At 35.5% G+C, this 25,040-nt stretch overlaps 2 protein-coding genes across 3 annotated transcripts; both read right to left on the reverse strand.

Moving 5' to 3' along the window:
- Positions 1–10,711: 10,711 nt before the first annotated feature.
- On the reverse strand, positions 10,712–17,189 carry LOC128553420 (dehydrogenase/reductase SDR family member 6-like). 2 transcript variants are annotated; one of them, XM_053534564.1, is made up of 6 exons: positions 17,115–17,189; positions 16,062–16,150; positions 15,480–15,555; positions 14,561–14,657; positions 14,105–14,213; positions 10,712–10,831 (listed from the first exon to the last, which is right to left on the reverse strand). In XM_053534564.1, the coding sequence occupies exons 2-6, from the start codon at positions 16,131–16,133 to the stop codon at positions 10,763–10,765; spliced, it is 423 nt and encodes a 140-aa protein (XP_053390539.1). In that variant the 5' UTR covers positions 16,134–16,150; positions 17,115–17,189; the 3' UTR covers positions 10,712–10,762. The 2 variants fall into 2 exon arrangements, with proteins under 2 accessions (XP_053390539.1, XP_053390538.1); XM_053534563.1 differs by having other exon boundaries at positions 16,062–16,155; positions 17,115–17,187.
- Positions 17,190–20,822: 3,633 nt separating this feature from the next.
- On the reverse strand, positions 20,823–24,763 carry LOC128553419 (uncharacterized). Its single transcript, XM_053534562.1, has 2 exons — positions 24,628–24,763; positions 20,823–21,291 (listed from the first exon to the last, which is right to left on the reverse strand). The coding sequence occupies exons 1-2, from the start codon at positions 24,686–24,688 to the stop codon at positions 20,870–20,872; spliced, it is 483 nt and encodes a 160-aa protein (XP_053390537.1). The 5' UTR covers positions 24,689–24,763; the 3' UTR covers positions 20,823–20,869.
- Between the last annotated feature and the right edge of the window lie 277 nt (positions 24,764–25,040).

The raw sequence follows: 25,040 nt of genomic DNA on the forward strand, positions 1-25,040 counted from the left end.
ATAACGTGTTTCATTTATGGCTTTCAGTCTTTAAAAAGGGTTTTGGGGGTTTTTCTTAGTGTCCCCTTTAAAATTGGGCCTTGGTGCTTGATTCAGACGTTGTTGAATACATTTTTAATATGATCGGGTTTTTTTTCGCGAGTTAACCCCTGCGAGGATTTTTTTTACATTGTTTTTTGTCAAACTTGTTGAAAATGGGGTGGTTGGCATCCCCTAACGCTTTTAAACCCCCCTGTTTCCTTTGTTGGTTAGACCGACCCAAGGGCGGTGCCCAATTTTTTCAATTGTTTGCTGTCTGTCTTGTACGATTTTGTGTTGCGTTGTTGTCTCGTTTGTTGTTAGCGTTTCTTTCCTTTTCTCCCCCCCCTATCCCCCCCATCCTTCCCTCTTCCAATGCGCCCCCTTTTTTTTTGGTTTCCCCCTCCCCCGTTACGATGAGAAAGTTATCGGTCCACCTTAATTCCGGGCCCCGAACCCTAAGGGGGGCCCCGTTTTGTTGTTTTTTTCCTGCTTTATGTGTGTGTTGGCGTCTGTGTTTTGGGGGGTGCCACATTTTTGTTATTTTTATTGTCTGTTTATCTATGTTTTTTGTTGTTTTGGGGGGGGTGGGTTTTTTGTCTTTGGTAAATGGTAATGTCCGCTATTAGGGTTACGTTGTGTGTAACGGGTTTTAAAGGAACGTGCTTTCCCTTTTTGTGTATTTATCCTTGTTCATTTTCCCTTCAACCCCTCCCCCGCCGCCTTTCTCCCCTTCCCCCTTTCCCCCCCTCTATCTATATTTGAAAAAAAATTTTAAAACGTTTTTGGGGGTTAAACAACCCGTCTGTAAATTTTTCCCGTTACAGTTTTTTTTTTGGGGGGCCTACGCTCTGAGGCTGTTTTTTGGGGCCGTGGTCCGAAAATCTACCCTACCCCTTTTTTGTTTTGAAAAAAAGTGAAAAAAATCAACTAACCTGTGTAGCAACTTGTAAGTAAAGCTAGAGCCCGTGGGTTTTCTGTGATAAACCTGACTGTGGACCCCTCGGGGTGTACCCGCCCTTTCCGTTGTCCCGTCTGCGTGCTCCGGACCCTACCCAGGGACTTTCACGGCAGTTTTAAACGAAGAGTCTGCAATTTTCCCTTCTTCATACCAATGATCCTCACACCTGAGTTATTTGCTATCATTGTTTCGTTTTAAAACTTTTTGAAAACTGATTTTTTGTTTAAACAATAGTGGAACGTAAAAAGCACACCATTGACGGGAAAATCACTGAACGATTTTGAAAAAATTTTGGAAGGAAAATTTTACGTTGTACCAAAAAAAGTTACTTGCGTAAAAATCCGAATGTATATTACGGAATCCGTTTTCCCCCTGACTTTTCGACCCGCGATACGCGAAAACTTGAAATTAAGCATCTAATTTAACTTTTCGCGCTAAAAATGACCGCGGTCGAAAAATGAAGTTTTTTCACGACAATTGAGTGCAAAAGGGAAAATTTTCGATTGAAAAAAAGCGCGAAAAGTAAAATTAAAAAGCCTTAACTTTAACTTCTCGCGCAAAGATGTCCCGGAAAAGTAGAAATCTTGAAGTTTTTGACCCAATTGTCGTGCAAAAAAATCAACTTGTCGACCCATAATCTAGCGCAAATGTTTAAATTAAATGGCCCAGGCTACTTCTACTTTTCGTGCCCCTTTTTGGGGAAATTTCGCGATATTATCGCTTAAATTGATTTCGTTCAAAAACCCCCAACCCTAACCCTAAACAAAAAACAACCCAACATAACCCTAGAACGAAAAAAAACGAAATTTAAACGATAATATCGCGAAATTTTCGGGCCCAAAGAACTTGCACGAAAGTGAAGTTAAGACTTAAATTTGTATACTTTTCGCCCTACAAAATTTAGTCATAAGTTTACATTTGCACGCAATTGTGCGTTACAAATTCAACTTTTAAATTTTCGAGGAAATTTCTTAGCACGAAGTTGAAATTTTCTTCTTTTTACTTTTCGCGCTTGATTCTGGGGCGAAAAGTTGCGTTGCACGACAATTTTCGGGTCAAAAAATTCAAAAATTTCGACTTTCGGGTAATTTTTTAGCAGAAAAAATTGAAATTTAAAGCTTTAATTTTTAAGTTTTTGGTTTGTTGGTCGAAAAATCGATGGGAAACAGGATTCCGTATATACTCAGTTTCCCGAAGAAAGGTTTACTTTTTTTAAATTTAAATATTTCAAAAAAATTCTCCGACGTTTTTGTTTTTATTTTTTTATACATAATTTGGTATAAATAAAAAATCTAAAAAAGCACACAATTTTTTACAAAGATTTAAATTTTTGGGACCAAACTTTAAATTTTCTGAAAAAAACGAGAAAAAATAACGAAAAAAAAAGTGCACACTTTTTTTTGGAGCCGATGCTATAAGGGTTCAAAAAAAAATACCCTTTTTTAATACTTCTTTCAAACTTTATTTTTCAATTCAGATATACCTTTTGCAAAACCCTTTAAATAAAAAATCTTATGAAAAAAAAAAAATTGCAAGGTGCGACAGCTCTGAAAAATTTTAAAATTCAGAAAAAGATTTCCGATTTATAGTAACAAAATTTACTCACGTTTGGCGGTGGTACTGTCGGGGCATTCAGCGTGCACCCCTTTGTTTTATTTTGAAGGCTACTAAAGGTTGTCTTTTTTAAAGATTAAGATTTTGTTTGGGGGGCAAATTTGCCTTCATTGAAAATTCCCTGTAAATATGCTTCCTTGTAAAAACAGTTCTTTTGCGGTGGGAAAAAAAGATAACAAGAGCTGTCTCCATGGGGACACAGCCCCCCATGGCCCTTTTAATGAATAGTTTGGCCAATTTAGGTTTTGGACCTTTTTCCTACGAACCTGGGGCTTGCCGGGGACATATCGTCTTACTGTGCCACAATTCATGCGTAGTTTTTTAAAATCCCTGCATGAATGACAAAGATATGGACCCGGACTGCCATATTGCACTATCATGAAAAATTTCCTTTTCCCTCTAAGTGTGACCTTTACTTTTGAGCTACGACTGGGGCTTGCGCGCGACACGTCGTCTTACTGTGGTACACATTCAGCCCAATAATTTTTAAATCCTGCATGAATGACAAAATATGGACGGACACGCCCCTCAATGCACTATCATGAAATAGACCTTTAAGTCTAAGTGTGACCTTGACCTTTGGTACAGACCCCGGCTTGCGCCCCGAACCGTCGTCTTACTGTGCCCCACATTTATGCTAAGTTTCTTGAAAATTCATCCCTGGAGACAAAAATAAAGGGCCGGGCCCCCATCAATGCACTATCAGAAAAAGACCTTTAACGTCTAAGTGTGACCTTTACTTTGACACGGCCCGGGTCTTGCGCGCGCACGTTCTTACTGTGGTACATTCATGCCAAGTATTTGAAAAACCATCCATGGTGACAAAGATATGGGGGACGAAAATTGCGGCAGACCGACAGAGGGCAGACGGTTCAAAAAATATATCCTCCCTTCGGGGGATAAAAAACTAAAAAGATGTGAAAATAATGTTTGAACAAGAAGTACTTTTTTTTTTTATGCTCTTTTTTTGAAATAACGATTTAAACCAGCCGAATGTTTTTCAGCGTGAAAAGTATTTTTATTTGAAAAAGCAAAGTGTCAAAAATCATTCGCCCCGTTCGTTCATGTAATAGAGAAGAACCAGTTTAAACATTTAAAAAAAATTTAAAAAAAAAAAAAAATTACGAACGACCTTTATACCAAAAAACCCCACTGATAGCTTTTTTATGCTATCACCCCCTTCAAAGAAGGGGAAAGGGGGTATGGGTTTCTCTCACAGTCCCCCGCCCGGTGGGACAAGGGGTTTCCGACCGGCAATGGGAAAATGTCTTTTGTCAAACTTCGTTAAAATAAGTAGGTCAAATTAAAAAGACAATTTTGACGTTGAATCAAAAATTGTTTTTTGACCCCCAGGGTTAGAATATGATTAAGTAGTCCCTTTTTGGTCCTTTAAAAAGAAACCCAAAAACCCCCTTTTTGTTAGTTTTTAACGGGTACTTTGTTTGGGGGGATTAGCCAAAAAAAAAAAAAAAAAAAAACTCCACGTAGGGTTTTTGTTTGTGTTCGCGGAAAACCCCCTTTAGGAAAAACCCCCAGCATCAGGTAAAATTTGTTAAGGTTACAATTACTGGAAACTGAAATCCCTCAGCCATTACTCCCGGGACCAGCCATTACGAAGTTTTGGGGTTTTTAAAAAAGAATGTTGACTTTTTTTAAAAATACTTAATTTACCCTTTTTTTTAAATGTCCCAGAAATTAATTTTTTTTGATTTTGGGAAAAAAAATTTTAAAAAAAGGGAGTTTTTTAAAGGGGAACTGATGTTTTAAGTTCCGTAATTTTTTATCTTAACTTTTGGGCTTTTTTGAACCATATAAATGTAAAAGTTTTTTGGAAAGTTTTGAGGTGCTTACAAAGTTATATCAATAGAGGTTTGGGAATTTTTAAAACTATAAAATTTGGGTACAGTCTTTAACCAATTTCGCTATAACCTTTAAACATTTTTTTACACATTTTTCTTTTTGTACTCTTTGGAATTTGAAAGTTATACTTTTGTTCTTTTCCCTCGTTTTTGGGTACGATTTGAGGGGAAAAATTTTTTTTGCAAAAACCCTTTGTGACTGAAAAAAAGTTTCTGGTCGAACTTTTTTCCAAGGGGCCTTTTTTTGTGGACTTTTAAAGGGCTTTCCCTTTTAATTTGAAAGGTTGTTTTTCTTTGGGCTTTTTTCAAAATCCTTGTCTGAAAAAAAAACAAAAATTTTGCCTAAAGTATGTTTTGGGGTTTAGGTGGGGTCTTTTGTTTGGTGGGCCCAAAAATTTTTTACTCCTTTTAAAGCAATATCAAAATTAAAGGGATTTGGGCCCTTTCATTCACAATCAACAATACCTTCCCAAATAAGATACAGAAAGAACGACATTAAGTTTGAACGGATGGAAAAATAAAATTTTAAAATTTAAAATTTGACGAAAAAAAACCAAAATAGTGGGGGCCTTGTTTTTGGAAACTGTTTTTTTAGACCAAAAATGCCCCATTTGCCGATGTTTTACAGTAAAAAAAAGTTTCATAAATGAAAATTTACGTTAAAAGTTCAAACATAGGGGGGTCTGCAGGGGGACTGTTTCCGAACCTGTGCTGTTTTCTCGTTTTTTCCCTGCGCAAAAAGGGCATTTCCCAAGCGAGCCAACGATTTGATTTGCCGTAAAATTTTGTGACCGAGAAAACGCTTTCACACCTTTTCTAAAGGGTGGCGATATCTTTTTTGGCCCAGTTTTGGGAGCTCAAGAACGAGTTTGTGCACATCTTGGTCCGGATATGTTCTCTGGTGGAATCTCTTTAGGATATAAAACCCCCCCTTTGGGGTTTAGTTTGCCCAGGTATTGTTGTAGAAAAAAAAAAACAGGATAAAAAAGACATTCCCTATTTTGTTTGTGTGCATAAGGGTTTTATTGCCTGATACAAAAACATAAAACCCACTACGTCAAAAAAATTGAATAACGGAACAAAAAGGGATAATCCAAAACTACAGCCTTTTTCCTGAAGAATGTGTCTTTGTATGTGTTAGACAAAAAAACTTTTGTACTTTGGGCGTTAAAAAATTACAATTACCATTTTTGGAAACCCGGAAAGACCTTGGCCGTATTATCTGACGAGGAAACCGGAGCCGAAAATATATTTTTCATTTTTTTTTTGTTTATTTTTATTATACCCCCTTTTAAAAAATTTAAAATTTGCATAATGATTGGAACGATTTATATTAAAGGTGATAGCAAAATCGGAGTATGACGAAAAAAGGAAAACTGTGAAAAAAACCTTACGCCCCACCCACCACCCCCCTCCCCGCCACAGCACACTCACGCCCCACCCCGCCCCCCCCCACAAAATTTAAGCGGTTTTTTTTATCCCACAAGTGAATAGACTCCTTTATGACCTGGTGCATCTGAAAACCTATAAAAAAAAGATAAAAAAAAAAACCCCAAAAAAACCCCGATTTTTTTGAAAAAAAAAATTAAATGAAACATTGGACAACTCCCAAAAATCCCAGGGATAACGAAAAAATTATCACGTCGCAGCTGTTTTTTGTTTCAAAATATCACGGTTTTTGCCCTGCTGACGGTATTATTTTCTTTCTTGGAAATAAAAAAAAATTTTTGGGGTTTTTTCAATTCCCTCTTAAAAAATTGAGTTCAGAAAAAGTTTTTTAAAAAATTTTCCTTGGGAGTTTACATATTCGGGAAACTTGCCTAACAAAACGTTTGTGGGGGTTTCGTCTGGGGCCCTATGGTTAGTTAAGCAAAATTAACCCGCGCTTCAAGGGGTTTAAAACCCAAAGTTTTTGGTCTGGTGCCTGAGTTTTTTCAGCTCGAGCTCCACGATGTGAGTAAAGGTTTTCAAACTTAGTCGGGAAAAACACATCTTTGTAGTCGATACACCCCCAGGTTTTCCCGGGGTGCACTGTTTGTAACTCGGCGGGGGTCAGACCTGGGGAACTCCACCCTTTTAAATTTTTAAACACAAGTAAAATCCGAAAAAACCATTTTGTTTGCGTAAAAAACTTTTTAAAGGTTTGTTTATTTTTTTTTTTTTAAATTGAAAATTTGGGTTTGTCAAAAAAAAAACGGGAAAATTTTTGGAAAATAAAAAACTGGGCTTTATATTAACAATGCACTTTATATCATCTGAGGCTCCGGTTTTTAGTTTTTAGCCTTATCAAGAATATTATTTGGGGGAAAGGTTTTTGGGGTTTCTAGGGGGCATGCGTCAGGTTGTCACATTAAAAATTTGTTAAAAAACAGGGGAAAGGTCAACAAAACCCTTTTTACATAAGTTCATTTTTGTTTCCGGGGGGAAAATTTGAAAGGGGTTTAAAATTAAACATTTATTTTTTGGGAATGCCGCGCTTTTTATCAAAATGTAATTTTAAAGTTATATACAAAACATTATTTTTGGGTTTTAATTTGGAAACCCTTAAAAAATTTTACCAAAATTGTGGGGTCACTTTTTCAACGAAGGAAATTTTGGGGAATTTAAAGTTACTTTTGTTGTGCATTTCCAAAAGGGGATGCCAAAATTTTTAAAAAGTGTTCTCAAAGTTCAAAAGTCCCGAACGCCTTTACTTTTTTGCCAATGTTTTAAGATTATGTAAAAAGGTTTTATCGGAAAAGTTCAACGTGAGTTCTAGTTCACCCAAATGTACCTTTTTTTTTAAATTGGGTTTGGGTTATTGAATGCCAAAAATTCCCCTTTTAAAAGATTAGTCCCTTTGTATTAAACCAGTAACTCGGTTAATATAGGGTTACTGGGAATTTTTTGCTTAGCTGATGGATGACACTGGGCAAGTCGGGAAAAATTTAAAATTTGAAAACATTGCTTTTTCCTTTTCACATGTATAAACAAAGACCCTGTATTTTTTTGTGTTGGGGTTTTAAAAGATAAATCATCCTTCTGTTGTCCGACAGGGTTTTCCCAATAGAAAAAATTCTTTTTTTGTCATAAGTTATGCTATAAAATTTTTTAAATGTTGTTTTTCCTTTCTTTTATGTTTCTTTCGGAATATTACAGTGACTATTTTCAGGTACCAAAAACAACTGTAACCACTTTAATAAAAGTAAAAACATTTCTTTTTAAACAGAAGGGCCTTTTTTGTATTTTTGTTTATAAGTAGTTTTATCGAGTGAAAACCCCATAGGGTGATTCCAATGCAGCGGGAGGGCTGTTTTTGCTTTATAAATCTTTAAAACTCCAGGGCCCCCGTCGATGGGCCAAAACTGCTGACCGGTAACATATGTGGACTGAAATTTAAAAAATTTTAAAAAATTTTAATTTTAAAGCGTTTGTTTTAAAAATTTTTAAAAAACCCTACTGCAAGGGGAAAAAATTTTTTGCAGTAGTTTGTATTGTTTTAAACATAATTCCGGTATAGTTTCGTAAAATTTTTTATTCAATAAAAAAGAAAACCCTTTTAAAATTTCGATGTCTGAATCACACTTTTCATAGCCAAAATATCCCCTATTTTTTCAAAATATTTTTTAAAAGTCAAACCCCGTTCCCGAAACGAAAATATTTTTACGAGGGTTTGCAAATTCCTTGCTGTACAGAAACCCAACCCAGTTTTGCCGAGCTTGAAAATCTTTCAAGCCCGGTCCGGGTTTGGGGTTTTGCTTGAAATTTTGCCGCGTAAAGAAGGTGTGTTTTACCGTTTCCAAGGAAATGAAATCAAATTTAAGTGTTTCAAATTTAAAATTAAAAATTTAACAACTTAAAGTTGTTTTTCGAATTAATAAAGTGAAATATTGAAAATGGGTTTTTTTAAAACAGTGTTTCAATTAAAACAGCTTCAGAGTTCTGATCCCGGTTTCAGCGGTTTTTCCCGTCCGTGCGATCGCATAATTGCCCGGATTCTCCAAAAACCCCTTTCCACGTTGGGGGTTTGGGTCTTAAACTTTACCTTTCCGCGGAGTGTCTCCGGAAATCCCTTTAACATTCTATCCTGCTTTTTGGGGCCGGTAAAGTAAAAACCCATCGTTTAAAGGCGTACGAGGTAGGAAAACCCCAGACCAAAAAAAGAAATGAAATGATTTTATACTCCTTTTTTTAAAACGATTAAAACCCGGAAAAAAATTTTAAAATTTTGGTTTATGTATGTAGAAAACGATTAACCTGGTCATGATATGTAAGGGGAAAAAGATTTTCCCGGGTTCCCTGATATGTAGAAAACGATTTAAACATGGTATGAATGTAGAAAACGATTAAAATTTGTCCCTGATAAGTAGAAAAAGATTTAAAAATAAATCATGTTTTTTATATAAACGCCCTTGTTTGGCAATGGCATTAAGCACCTGAATAGTTTGGGAATTTATCTTCGTCGGCAATTTTGTCACTTTTTTTCAAAGTTTCTTTTCACACAGTCTGGTGTTTAAAGATTTTTTCTTGGGACAAAGTCCTCTAGTAAATTCTGGGGCCGTATTCTAAAGCATTTAAGTAAAAGTATAAGAAAACGATTTTTTTAATTAAGTATTACTTAGGTAAGAAAATTTTTTAAATTTTTTTATTAAGAAAATTTTTTTATTCATAAAAAAAACCCTTTTTAAGTAATTCTTGGCTTTTATTTTGGACGAAAAATTTTTAAAAAAAACAAAATTAATTTCAGACGATACAACTGCGCAAATATGTTTTTTAAAATGCTTTTATCTGGGAAAAAAAACAACCCAATCGTACTCACGGGCCCCTTTTGTTTTCTGACTTAAGTCATTCTTAAAGTATCTTAAATTTTAAATTGTTTTTTTGAAAGGACTTAGTTTTTTAATTTTGATTAAGCTGAAAAACACCCCAAAAATTAAGTAAAATCTTAATTAGTCAAAACTTATTTTTTTTAAAATTTCTTTATAAAAAAGGACCCCGGGTTTTATTTTGTCGTTTTTAAAAAAAAATAAAAATAACTCGTTAAAAAAGTAAATTTCTTGTTGCAAGAAACAACAAAAGTACCCGGGTTGATACAATTTAAAAACGGATGTTGTTGGGGGATGAAGTCTGCAGCCATTGCCTTTGTAAGGCCCTTTACAGCGGCCCCGGTAGCTCCCTATACCAAAGATTCCCGGGGCTCCCAAAAAAATAGTAGAATAGTAGGGAAATTTTTTTTTTAATAAAAAAATAGTTAAACATTAAATTTTTAAAAAAGACTATTTTAAACAGCAAAAATCGACTACTTAAAAAGGGTTTAAAAAATGAAAACGTAGCATAAGAAGGACAGATGGGGCAAAAAAACAATGAATCGCATTTGATAAACTATTAACATACACAGACTACATTCATAAGAGAACAACCTTCATTGGTGTACATTCATAAGCACTGCACTCAGTTTTGTTACTAAATTTAACTCCAACCAAGAAAATTAAAAAGCAACATTTATTGGCATGACCTTTGTTACGTGTGCACGTGCATTATTCACGCAACTACCGCCCTTGAAACTTCCATTCAAAGGAATTTTATTAGGATATACAGAAATTCTGTGGTCGGTAAGAAATACAGAATATCCGTCATAGTCGCGACACTGTTAGATGATTAATAAATTGACCAAGATATTAAAGTATACAAAAAAAAGTCTACGTTGTTTTTACGTTGCGAAATGCTTCCGTATGTGACGTTGACGTGGCTGAAGACGCTACGTCAGATTTCCTTTATCCCAGACTCCACCGTTCCGAAATAAGCTTGCGTTTGCAATCGAATTTTACGTCAGTTAACATTTAAATTTTGTGATTCTGTATTTACATGAAATACAACACGAACTCCACGTACACTTCGGATATCCCAAAGACCCTACCTCATTAGAATACTGAATAAAGATGAATGTATATCAAAATAGTTGCACATAAATTGCAAGACTGAAATATTTGCCATACATAGATGTTACGGTTTTTTTGTTGTTGTTTTTTTCTCGTGTGTTTTTATAATTTCCGACACACATACTTGTAATATATTTTCATGGTTCTTTGTAACTTAAGAAAATTCGTAACATAGAGAAAATATTCTTTAGTTGCTGGCGGCAAGTTATTCTGCCTTTGCGACCAGTACAGAACAAGATCAGCCCGCACATCCGTGCAGGATGATTATGGTCTGCACTGTTAGCTGTTCAGTCAATAAATTTTCAGTGAACACCCCTTCAAGTAATAAATGGTACAGCCCAAATTGAATGATGGACCAGTCCATTGTAGAAATTTAGCAGTGTAAAGATTAGCTACTTGCCTTTGATGCTTGAAGCGACTGAAGACATGTTTATAATGTTTCCTGAATCTTGCTGGATCATCTGAAACAGAATTTAATACTTAATTGACGGGACAGCAAGCTGATTCTCACACTAACCCTTTCAGACAGAATCGCATGTTTTCTATACCCCTAAGGAACACGTGATTTTATGCATTTCTAACCACACTTTGTGGTACTTGCATACAGGAAACAAGCTGTGCCAGCAGTCCTCCGCACAGAAGAACATCTGACTTCGTGTTTTGTTCAGTCTTCCAACATAATATTGATACACATTAAGTGTTTTGATAAATGTGTAATACGAAAAAAAGGTAGTTCAGATAGAAAAACATACAATTTGGAAGGTAAATCTGTACAAGTAAAACGATCGGCGTTCACTAGTGTCATTGAAAAAAAATCTGTAAGCCAATTCTTTAGGCTTATCCAGAAAAGTCATTAGTACAAGCACTAATATTGATTTTGACAAGGACCCTTTAGACATTTCACAGAAGTTTAAGTTATGGCAGGAATTAGTTGTAAGAAATAACAAATACACATTTTGTAAAAGTTCCATCTTATACGAGGGGTGATCGGGAAGTTCGTAGACTGTCAATATAACATCCTTATTATTTGTCGCATTTCTATGAAACTTAAAATGAGCCGTGCAATGAGAAAACCAACATAGTGGGTTTGCGACCAGCATGGATCCAGACCAGCCTGCGCATCCGCGCAGTCTGGTCAGGCTCCATACTGTTCGCTTTTAAAGCCTATTGGAATTGGAGAAACTGTTGGCGAACAGCATGGATCCTGACCAGACTGCGCGGATGTGCAGGCTGGTCTGGATCCATGCTGGTCGCAAAGCCACTATGTTGGTTTTCTCATGACACGGCTCAAATAAACTTTGATTCACATTTTCTTTTACAGAAGGCATAAAGTTTTCCTGTCAAAGATGAAACTTGTAGATTTCCCATTGTAATTAATACTCCAACCCATTTTGTAATAATTATTACAATTTGCAACTTTATTAGAAAACGGACTGTAACAAATGTTAAGCTTTACACCTTTTTTACAAGTTTTACGTTCGACAGGAGTACTTCGGGAGAAATGCTTTACGCATTCTGTACAAGTTTCAACTTCGGCAAGAATGGCTAAGGAGAAATGCTGTACATATTCTGTACAAGTTTCAACTATTTGGACTTGTTTACATATGCTGAATATTCAAGTTAACCATCAACGGGAATCCTTTATAAGAAATGCATTACCATCAAGCATTAAGTTTTACCAACAAGTATTCGGCATTGCAAAAATGGTACAAGTTTTATCTTTTGAAGAAATGCTTTGCACATTCTGTACAAGCTTAACCACTGGAAGGAAGGCTGTGAGTTTTTCCTTTAGCAGGAGGGTTTTACCTTTGGAAGGAATGCCCATTCGGCACAGAGTTTTACCATGGAAACAAGAGTGCCAGAATGTCACAATATACGCCCGTCACAGCGAATTTCTTTACACTAGCACCTGTACTTGCAAATGGAATTTTAATTTTGTGGTTGTTTATTAATTATTGTAATTCTTTTGTCTTTTAAATCCACATAAAAACTCCTTACCAGGTAGAGATACCTTAAAATGCACCTAAAATTTGAAAGTAACATCAATGTTGTACCACAGAAAAGTGGTCTTGGTTTTTCCCTACGGTCAATTATAAAGAAAGTTACAATATAAGTTATTTATAGTAACAACTAAGGGAAGTTAAAAAAAATCCAAAGAAAAAATTGTAAGTCCACAAAAAAATCCTTACCAGGTAGAGATAGGTCAAAATACACCTCAAAATTGGATGTAACATGCATGTTGTACTACAGAAAAGTGGTCTTGATTTTTCCCTATGACTAGTAATGAAAAAGTTACAATATAGGGTATTTATACTAACAACAAAGTGAAGTAATTCTAAAGAAGGCACTTCGTCTCATGATGGTGTATAATTGTGCCAAGTTACATCAAAATCCCTCCATGCATGAAGAAGAAATGCTTCGAACAAAGTCATTCTTGCATCTGACCTTTGGCCTCTAAGTGTGACCTTGACCTTAGACCTAGGGACCTGGTTCTTGTGCATGACACACCATCTCGTGGTGGTGAACATTTGTTCCAAGTTATATCAAAATCCCTCCATGCATGAAGAAGAAATGCTCCGGACAAAGTTATTATTCTTGTATCCTTTGACCTCTAAGTGTGACCTTGACCTTAGACCTAGGGACCTGGTTCTTGCGCAAGACACTCCGTCTTATGATGGTGAACAATTGTGCCAAGTTACATCAAAATCCCTCCATGAAAGAAGAAGATATGCTCCGAACAAAGTCATTCTTGAATTTGACTTTTGATCTCTAAGTGTGACCTTGACCTTAGACCTAGGGACCTGGTTCTTGTGCATGACACTCTGTCTTATGATGGTGAACAATTGTGCCAAGTTTCATCAACATCCCTCCATGCATGAAGAAGATATGCTCCAGACAAAGTCATTCTTGAATTTGACTTTTGATCTCTAAGTGTGACCTTGACCTTAGACCTAGGGACCTGGTTCTTGTGCAAGACACTCCGTCTCATGATGGTGAACAACTGTGCCAAGTTTCATCAAAATCCCTCCATGCATGAAGAAGATATGCTCCGGAAAAAGTCTGTGGAGGCCGCCCGCCCTCCGCCCGCCCGCCCGCCCGCCAGGGGCGTTCCCATAATACGTCCCGTTTATCAAACGGGCGTATAAAAAATATACAAGTTCTACCATGGAGGGACTATACAAGTTTTACTTTTCGAAAGAAGGCTTTGGACATTCAGTATTAGTTTTACCATGGATGGAAAGCTACAAGTTTTACATTTGGAAGGAATTCTTTTCGGTGCCAGTTTTTACTATTGGGAGAAAGGATACAAGTTTTATCATGGAAGGAAGCCTACAAGTTTAATCACTAGAATGAAGGCTACAAGTTTTTCCTTTAGCAGAGGGGTTTTACGGTGGAAGGAATATTTGTCCATTCAGTACAGGGTTTTGCCATCGAAGGAAATCTACAAGTTTTACCTTTTGAATGAAGGCTTTGGACATTCTGTTCTAGTTTTACCATGGAAAGAAAGCTGCAAGTTTTACAATTGGAAGGAAAGCTACAAGTTATATCTTAGAAAGGTATGCTTTGCTAAATTGGTAAACTTTTACCATAGGGATGAAAGCTACAAGTTTTATTTTAGAAAGTAATGCTTTGCTAAATTGGTACAAGTTTTACCATTGGAAGGAAAGCTTCAACCTTACCATTGAAAGAAATGCTGCAAGTTCTACCATGTGAAGGAAAGCTACAAGTTTTACCTTTGGAAGAAATGCTTTGCTCATTCGGTACATACTCTTCACATTAAGATCGAAAGAAAAATCCCAGTCTTTCTCTTCAGTGTCCAACAAAGTCCCATGAAAAACAAAACTGAAATAGGATGCAAGACATTAATGAAAATTTCACTTGCAACAAACTCATTTAGATAGTTTAAGACTTTCCTACAAGGTAATAACAAACGTTTAAAATACTAAAAAAACGTGCAAGGGAAACAGTGTTTGGTTGGATAGTCATTGTAATAATTGCTCTCATTTTTGCCGACTTTGTGCCAAACAACTAAGAGACGCCTCTGAAATGAGATCTTGTCCGACTGAATGGAAGAAAATAAATCACATGTTTTACTCGAGCAAGTCTCTATGTTGTTGATAACATAAATGTTCAATTTACGAATACGTGTAAATTGTTTAAAAATCCTGGCGTCTATGGATATTTCTTACCCAGCACAGTTGAAAAGTATGTTAATCCGAGGTATGGTAGCAGCGAAAGCATTCACTGCTGCTGTGTCCATTACATCTAACACACGACAGTCAGCACCTGAAACAGAACTATACGAGTAAGGCACTGCTATAACGTGAAGTTGTTTTATGTTTTTGAAATGCATTCAAGGCGAGTAACAGGTCTGCGTTTATTTTTAAGTCTACCCATACTGGTACTGAAGATAAACTCGGACAGAAAATGAGGATTTTTACCTTTAGTTTTCTTTATTTCTGCAAATTGTTATCAATGGTTGGTATCAAAATAAAGTTTAACATTTGCTGAAAAATTGACACGATTTAAATTTATGTTTAGTAAGCTAACTCACACGAAGTGAGGCCCTGAAAGGGGTATGTAAAATGGGGACTATACGAACGTTGACCACTTTGCCATTTTAAAAATTGTCTCTAGTATTATATCTAGCTTTCTCAAAAATGCTGCAACAGTCATTCCGGATCAAGCAATGAAAGGTGACCCACTGTCAGGCCTTCGTGTGTTGACAATGAGCATGCGCAAAACATCCTCTTCCCCTCTTCCCCATCCAACGACAAGAAACATAACACTAGCATTTATTTTGTCAAAATTATGCCCCTTTTTCTCATAGAAATTTTGCAACAATTTTGCATGTAAGCATGTTTCTCAGGAATTACTTGGTCAAATGTTTTCAGATTATACACACGATTTTGGCATCAAGGGCTGACCTCACGTGGCAATATAACTCTGGCTTACATGTTAGCATAATTATGTCCAATGGTGCTAAAGCTTTTGTATGTCAGTTAGTATTAGGAGGAAGGGCTTCAAACAGACGAACTTGCTGTCATTTTACATAACTAGCAAATAGAACTTACTGATTAAATAGTATTTAATAATATTGATAATTACCTAATTGTTCCAATTCTTTCAGTTTCTCCAGATTGATATCTGTAGCAATTACTGTCGCCCCCTCTCGGAGAAATGCCTTCAAGAAATATATATAGAAAAAAAAATAGCAAACAAGCATTTCATGTTTATGTGTATTGTTAACTATTGCAGAGAAATATATCTGATAATTTTTCTCTGAAAACGTATCAAATATATTTCACTGGGTGAGAAATAGTAAATCTTTCATTAAATTTTGCTTATTGTAAAATCATGTCAAAAGCACAGTGCTGGGGCGTGGTAAATTGACTTTCATTACACCAAATACAACCTTCTCTCTCATGTTCGTGTACAAAAATTTCAGTAAATACATAAAAAATGAAATTTAAACCAAAACCAGCTTTAGATGAGAACTCTGTGGCCATGCAAAGTAAACAATTAGTGTTCAATAACCTGTTCGCCATTACGCGACTAGAATAGATTGCTCCAACGCTGGTTCCTTAAGTACTGTCAGGGCTTAACACGATCAATTATACCAGTTTGCAGAGTGAATTGTATTTGATTGTTGTCCCAGTGTCTCCTTCTCCCCAAAAATGAAGTCCTTACCTCAGCTACAGCTCGCCCAATACCCTGTGCCGCTGCCGTCAACACTGCCACCTTACCATCTAAACGACCCATTGCAGATTGACTGAACACTATTCTGACAATAAAACGTTTAAAAATAAGATAGGAACAAATTATTTGAATAATAAAGTAAAGTGAAACATTCTCTTTAAAATCACACTGACACAGACACATGGGGTCAAGACTGTACTACAAGTTTTCAGGTGGACAATTCAGGCCCTTCCTGAATAAATGTGTTTTCACAACTTCATCTACAAACTTACTCAGTCAATATCATTTCAGCATAGTTTTAAGAATATAGATGGGTGAGTTCACATCGGAGCTCTAGGGAAGGGTAAACTGTTGTGTAAAAGATACTTACTCTAACCAGTAATGAAACCGACCAATCAAAAATTGGGCCCTGGAAATATGTAAAACTTTTCTCCCCTGCAAATTGAGCGCTGTGATAAAAAGCAAGGAACCAGTAAACCCTACCTTGCCGTGGAGTTTGCAGAGTTCAGCTCTTCAACAGGGAAGGTACGATTGGTGTACTAACTTATACCGTTCAAGTTGGTTATCGAGTATAGAGTCGGTCTCTACACGTACTACCCTAGAGCTTCCATGTGAACTTACCCCATGTTACACTGTAGAAACAAAATGAGACCTGTATGCTATATGCGGAACAGAGCTATAGGTGCTCCGTGTATAGATCCTTTTTATGCATAGAATATACGAAAATGTGTTCCGAATATGTACAACTCCCAGAGAAGCTATATTCGAAGGGAGCTATGTAGGCTGTAACAAAGCAGTCGTTTCCCTGTCTTCGACGCATATGGAATGTTACCTGGATCGTGTATGATACGGAAATGTCAAGTTAGCCGCCCTGTATGTATGTCCCTGTATAGTGGCCCTATTTGCGGCACAATCTTCACATATTTAAAACTCTAATAACTTTTTTGGTACTCGAAGTTGATTTGAGTAGGACTGTAACGTTCTATCTATTTCTTAAACAAATAGCTTAATTAAATCACTATTTTAAACAAAACTTCGACTTACCTTCAGTTTAAAACCACCGGGAGTGCAGGTCCAAGATAAACGAGGGAAATTTAACAGTAAAAACATCTGCATATCATCTACAAACATGGCGATAAGACTATGCGTTATAATTATATATATGTACATACTAGGACCGTCATCGCCGCAGCAGTGTGCTTAAGAATTAATTAAGCCGTTCACTTGATATCATTATAGTTATTCCCTTGATAGAATATTGAGTGTCTCGAAGTATCGAAAAGTGTCAGCTGCAACAGACACTAGAAAATGAAAAAGTATAGTTTTCATTTTGTATATATTGAAAATTTACCGCAAAGCATTATTGTCAGGTGTATGTTATCTATTTAACAGAAATTTCAAGTTATGAAACAAAACGCACCTGGCACTATACTGATCTACCGTAAAATAGTATTAAGGAGGTCAATCACATTTCATCAACATTTTATGACATTTTTCATTTTAAGTATATTCTGTTTGAGATTTATTTTGTTATACTTTAACGTTTACCCAGGTCATTATGATATCTAGCATTCCATCTTTCATGTATATTCGTATATTTCAGTTTATACATGAAATACCTTAACCGGTCACACAGGTATACGCGTGACATGTAGTTGACCCGATCAAATGGGCATTGGTCAAACATATATTTAGAAAGAAGTTAATAATAACTATGTCCTCATGTCTAGACAGTCAAAGGTCACATAATTGTTATAAAACCCATAGACCACGGTACTGTGGCGCGCACTGTTAGATAGATACCTGTAGAGTACACACATTATTTTCCAGCCACCAATTCTGCGTCAGGGTGTGCTGTATTGAAAGACATTTTGGGATTATATTACTATTAACTGTTTCATCTAGTTTGACTTGTATATACGTAGATACAGAGAGAGGCTCGCGTGTGATTATTTCTGCATATTCTAGTTAACAATTAATACATTATATAAAACCGACAGTGTGTTTGTTTATTTTCCATCTCTTCTCGTTTCACATACATATGAGCTCTTGATTACCCACCAAAGACACAACGCGAAGGAACAATATTCTATACGATCACGTAACACCAGCCGTAGGGTAACAATTTTATGAACAAAAAGACCCATTACATAGAGTTAGATCCCTGTTAGAAATGTATGTTTCATTATTTTTTTATGAAATTTGTAATTGGTTTAAACAGTATTTATTTAGAAAACAGCACATATAACAATATACATGAATTTGGCATGAATGGATTAGAAAACAAGTTTACAAAAACTTATATGAGTTCGTCTCCATTAAGAGATATTTACACAAGTACAAAGATGCGTTAGCAACATGGTCGTGTAACATATGCAGATGAGGTACGAAAGAGAAACTTTTGATGGTGGGATTTGGAAAAGATGAAATACTACGACAGTATATGCCTATTATTAGGTAGCAAAAAGTGAGTTTTTTCGGTAAGTAGGCATTAAGAATTTTGAAAAAGAAATCAACAAGAGTGCAGGGATAAAAAACAAACATGGACACAGTAAATTAATTTGTAATTACTCCACTTTAATATGAAAGTATTCATAAAGTGTACTATTTCATTTTACTTCAGTATAATTTATAATTCTATTTGATAGATATTGAGATATTTCAATAATCATAATAATAACCAGAAAGGTAAGTTTTAGCTTCCTAATTCATTTATTTCAAATCTATCCTGGTTGCTCAACCAAGATAGGTAAAGGTAGGTAATACTAAGTTTACAAACTTGCATTTCTAACGAATTTTGGCTAAATATATATGTGTTAATGTTAACCTTTGACAAACATAGTACAATAGTTCTTATATTCATATAACGTTTATTAAATTTATACATAACTTCCGGAACAAATACACAATAACTCCGTGGGGGAAAAAAAGAAAATATATGTGGAGCAATAATGTTTCGCCACTCGAGATTTTTTGGAGCCACTTTAGTCAAAGTTTGAGCCAGTGGCTCCAAATGCGATAGGCAGCGGACGCCCTGCATATGCTAAAATATCTCTATTTTTGTTTGGCAACCAAAATAGGGAAATGAATCCAGCGAAAATCGAACATGTAAAAAACATACAGTGAATACAAATAAGCGTGTATGATCATTTATTAAACTTTCGGTCAAATCCATACCATGATAAAGATCTGAGATCTACCACCTTTAAAGGAAGTTTTAGAAGTTATATACACAAGTATTCTAAATATGTTTTCTTTGATATCAACATGAAAGTCACTGATACGTCCTAAATGTATTTGAAAGTAATAAAACAGTTTGTCTGATTGCGGGCAGCGTGATGTTCCGGTACTCTTGTTTTATCCGATGGCAGATGAATGAAATGCATGTCGTGGCAGAACACTCTTATCCCCAGAATTATAACATGATAAAGTTCTTTTTTTAACAATTAGGGCCAATATTTGATGGAGAAATTATAATGTTGCACCACAAACAAAATGTACATCTGCGCTTGTCTCATTCATAGTTTCAAAAGTATTTCCTATATGCACTGTGTGTTGTCACCACTTGTGCAACTCACAAAGTATTCAATATCTCCTCCGGGGCCTCCGTGGCCGAGTGGTTAAGGTCGCTGACTTCAAATCACTTGCCCTTCAATGATGTGAATATTTAATGGCAAGACTTCCTACCATGCAACAATGGCAATTATTATGTATAAATTCACCTTTAGGGAGTATGCGCTATTTTTTAGCTAGTTCGACTATACGAAGTACATTGAGCTAACCTTGGTTAAGGTTTTGATGCATTTTACTATATCCCAGTTATTAATTGATATGGATCTGCTCCAAAGTTATAATAGTTATTCTTCATCATTACTCACATCATATGACACAATGACTGTATAACTCTTGATGATCCAATATTTCATGAATTATTCCCCCTTTTTACTTAGAATTTCAGGTTAAAGTTTTGCTGCACTTTCTCTTTATTCCTGTTATTACTAAACGGATTTAATTCAAACCTAAAATAATGTTGTGCCATATCATCACCTACATCATATGGCACAAGGTCCATCACTCTGGCACAATTTTTTCGTGACTTATGCCCCCTTTTACTTATAATTTAGGTTACTTTTGATGCATTACGCTATATCTTATTACAAAAGAGATTTGATTCAAACTTAAAATGATTATTCCACACCCGATGATCCTCCTCGTCATAGGACACCCAATGTCCATAACTCTGGCACCAATACGATATGAATTATGCCCCCTTTTTACTTTGAATTTCAGGTTAAAGTCGTGATGCAATTTTTCGCTACCTCAGTTATTACTAAATGGGTTTGATTCAAACTTAACATAGTTGTTAATTATAAGCCACATGATATGACACATGGTGCATAACTCTTGCAGAATTATTCTATGAAATATTCCCTTTTGAATTTAGTTAATGTTTGGATACACTTACAATCTATCTCTGTTATTACGAAATACAACTGACTCAGACATAAACTATTGTACAATATCGCCATCAACATTGGATCCATTCAACATTCCAAGGATAGCTCCAACTTCAACAGTTGTGCCCTATTTCAATATCCGCCATCGAAACAGTCACGGCACGCTGTCTCCTGTGACAGCTTTTAGGAACTTCTAAGCATGTATGCAATTCATCATATACTAGTGTTTTAAACTAACTACACAAAATATTCTAACATAAAATACTGTATTAACGAAATACAAAGCAACTGAAACAATACTTTACTTTTATTATTGTTCAACATTTAGCAATTTAAAAAAGTTTAAATGGTAGCTGCGTTCCTCACACTGGATGCTGCCGACGCTGTATTCACAATATCGCTGAGATTTCCTCGGGCCGCTATAGCAATATGTTCTTTTTGTACATACTGTAGGGCCCTCATTACAACATAACTGGCAAGACCTATTTCGTCTACGCTTTTAGTCTGGGCACCATCAGGATTGGAAGTGACAGTTGTAAACTGTTTGACGAGTTCGGGCGTATTTCTGGCTATCCGCTGTAAAATACCGAGGTAGGCAACTCTCTCCATGTCGGTGGTGGGAATACTTCCGGCGGCAAGAGCATGGGAAATCAGCTCCGTCGACGGTTTTGCAGTAGGATGAATGACAAACTGAACAAGTTTGGTTAAATTTGCTCTCAGCTGTTTCTCCAAGGGTGATTTGGAACTGGTTTGCTGGCTATGAACTAAAAAAAAAAAGAATATTTTACTATTTTCATATTCTAAATTATTTTTAAGTCTATAAATGACTAAACTGTATCTTATTTCTCATAATGTGTGTGTAAGTAAGTATTTTTTTACAGAAACAAAAATAAAATATTTCACAGTAACGGACAATGCATTACAAGATTTTTCATTAAAATATTTCTAATTTACCATAACCTTTAAGAATTCAAATAACACCAATTATTGGACCTGAAAGGGAAATAATATAAATAAAATAGCCACAAGTAAACTCTAACTCTAAAAAGTTAGAAAAAAATAAATAAATACGTGGAATAAAAATCCTACGCTGCCAAATTAGTAAACAACCAGTGTATAAATTCATGTACAGGAATGAGACCACGAAAAAAACATGACTGAGGTTAGGTTTAACAAGAGCTGTCGGATGACAGCGCGCTCGACTATTCGAAGAATTGATTGAAGAATGGGGTCAAAATATTTCCATAGATTTTCAGACTAAACAAAAAAATGGATTAAACAAAAAATGTTCCTTTATTTGTGGATTTCGATTAGTCTTGCACTAAATGGCAATGTGTGACCATGATGGCAAATATGTTAAGTTATATGTTAGGCAAAACATGGATTTATATGAAAAATTTAACTAATTTCCAAGTCCAAAAAGGGCCATAATTCAGTCAAAATAGTTGACAGAGTTATGTACTCTTGCCTAAAGATGGAAATCATGTTGATAAACTAGTGTTAAAAGTTTCAAAGCCACAGTTCAAATAGTTTTGACAAAATGCTGACTTGTAAAAAAAACTGAACAAATTTGAAAGTCCAAAAAGGGCCATAATTCAGTCAAAATAGTTGTCAGAGTTATGTACTCTTGCCTAGAGATGGAAATCATAATGATAAACAAGTGTTTAAAGTTTAAAAGACATATGTCAAATAGTCTTGACAAAACATGGACATATACAAAACAGAACCAGTTTCCAAGTTCAAAAAGGGCCATAATTCAGCCAAAAAAGACGAGAGAGTTACGTACTCTTGCCTATTGATACAGACTATTATACTGAAATAGATATAAAAGTTTCAAAGCCATATGTCAAACACTTTAGACAAAACATAAACTGGTACGAAAAACTTAACCAAGATTTCTAAGTCAAAAGGGGCCATAATTCAGTCAAAATGCTTGATGGAGTTATGTACTCTTGCCTACAACTGGATATTGTGATGGTAAACAAGTGTTGAAAGTTTCAAAGCTTTATCTCAAAAGACTTTGTCAAAATGTGGACTGGTACGAAAAACTTAACCAAGATTTCTAAGTCAAAAAGGGGCCATAATTCAACCAAAATGCTTGATGGAGTTATGTACTCTTGCCTATAACTGGACATGGTGATGGTAAACAAGTGTTGAAAGTTTCAAAGCTTTATCTCAAAAGACTTTGTCAAAATATGAACTGGTACGAAAAACTTAACCAACATTTCTAAGTCAAAAGGGGCCATAATTCAGTCAAAATGCTTGACAGAGTTCTGTACTCTTGCCTATAACTGGACATGGTGATGGTAAACAAGTGTTGAAAGTTTCAAAGCTTTATCTCAAAAGACTTTGTCAAAATATGAACTGATACGAAAAACTTAACCAAGATTTCTAAGTCAAAAGGGGCCATAATTCAGTCAAAATGCTTGACAGAGTTATGTACTCTTGCCTATAACTGGACACGGTGATGGTAAACAAGTGTTGAAAGTTTCAAAGCTTTATCTCAAAAGACTTTGTCAAAATGTGGACTGGTACGAAAAACTTAACCAGGGTGTGACGCCGACGCCGACGCCGACGCCGACACCGACGCCGACGCCGACGCCGTGGTGAGCAGGATAGCTCTACTTATTCTTCGAATAGTCGAGCTAAAAATGCTAAACTGTACAGATGTGAGCTGTATAACAATAAAACGAATTTTGAATGTAAATTTGCAAAATAGTTTGAAGAGTTTAATAACCCAAAGGATCATCTTTAAGTGTGGGATTGGTGGGGAGGGGGGGGGTGTTATATAGTTTGCTGTATGTCTTGTATTATGTAATTCTTATGTCATCATGGGCTTTTAAGCCTAAATGATTTGCAATAAAATTGTCTTGTCTTGTCTGTGTTATGTTTTGATGAAGGAAAAACATAGAATATGTTTCCAGAATGTAGAAATAAACAATTAAGCGAAATCAGTAAAGCTATGAAGCAAGTTAGATCGAATACCAGCATACCCACAGGATCATATCTAAACGATTTTTTTTATACATAGGACAGACATTTTAATACATATCGATACAGAGGTAATATTTTACAAAAATATACTTGATTTATATAATACCGGTAATAAAATATGACCTCAATATCATATGCAACATGTTCTTTCTTTCTCTACTTAAGATTTGATATTTATCCTTTTTATGAGTTTGAAATGTGACCTAGAAATTATCATATTTAAAATGTATTGATATAGCAAAATGTATTTTCGTCTATTCTCCACACATCAAATATGACCTAAATATGCTATATGTTGTTCTTTTTTTCTCTACTTAAGATTTGATGATTATCCTTGTTTTTATAAGTTTATCATGTGACCTAGAAATTATTATATTTTAAAATGTATGTATGTAACGAGATACTTTATATGTATAAGTTGCTGAAATAAAATTATGTTCTGTTCTGTTCAAATTGTAAAGATAAGAAGTTCAGATATGCATTATCGTCGCAGAGACTGGCAGATGGAATCGTACAAAAAATATCGTATGAAGATGTTCTAGTTGTCACATATTAGAGGAAGAGTATAATCTTGTCATGTCAGAATATTGTAGAATTTATAAAAAGGTGTATTAGAAAAAATATTTTGGCATTCATTATAGTAATTTTCACAACTATTTTTCAAAGAAAACCGTAAAGACATACAAAATATCGCAACATTCGCTTTCCAAGCTTTTGAAAAAAAAGGGGGGAGGGGGAATGAAACAGATCAACTCTATACTTACATAGTTGTATGTATGCTTATAGTAAATCCAAATTGTCTCTCCCAAAGCTATATTCTAAGTGTTACCTAATTTAAACACTGTTCAACTAGTATTTTCATTTTTGCTGTCTCACCATACATATTATATTCATTACTTCGTGCGTTTATTGAAAATATATTGATATATCTTGTTTTATTTGTTGAATAGTACCTTTTTCTATATATATTTTTTATTGTTGTATATCAGAAATTCTAAATCTGTCATTGTGCACACCTACCTTCAGTTACATTGTAATTTCAATAACAAAACAAGAAACCTGGTCCAAATAAGTGTTACTAGAAATACTAGAAATCGTAAACTTACCGAAAGAAAATGCCACAATCAAACCCAAAGTAGCAAAACATATTCCGTAAATTTTTGCCATATTTGAAGACCTTAGACGCGTGAAAGACTAGATGTGCATTTAGCTTGTACTTAAATGTCCAAATGGCCATATACTCCCAGATAGCAGACATGCGTTGGCCCAACGTTGGGCCAACGGCAGACTCTTCGTTGGCCCAACGAAGATTTCCGATGTTGGCCCAACGCCATTTTGCTAATTGGCGCAACGTTGGCCCAACAGTTGGTACACCGTTGGCCCAACGACTGGTATCCTACACTCATCGTTGGCCCTCCATTGGGCCAACAACTGATATCCTACACTCATCGTTGGCCCTCCATTGGGCCAACAACTGATATCCTACACTCATCGTTGGCCCTCCATTGGGCCAACAGCA

The sequence above is a fragment of the Mercenaria mercenaria genome, unplaced genomic scaffold, assembly GCF_021730395.1.
Source record: "Mercenaria mercenaria strain notata unplaced genomic scaffold, MADL_Memer_1 contig_3808, whole genome shotgun sequence".
Classification (NCBI taxonomy): Eukaryota; Metazoa; Mollusca; class Bivalvia; order Venerida; family Veneridae; genus Mercenaria; species Mercenaria mercenaria.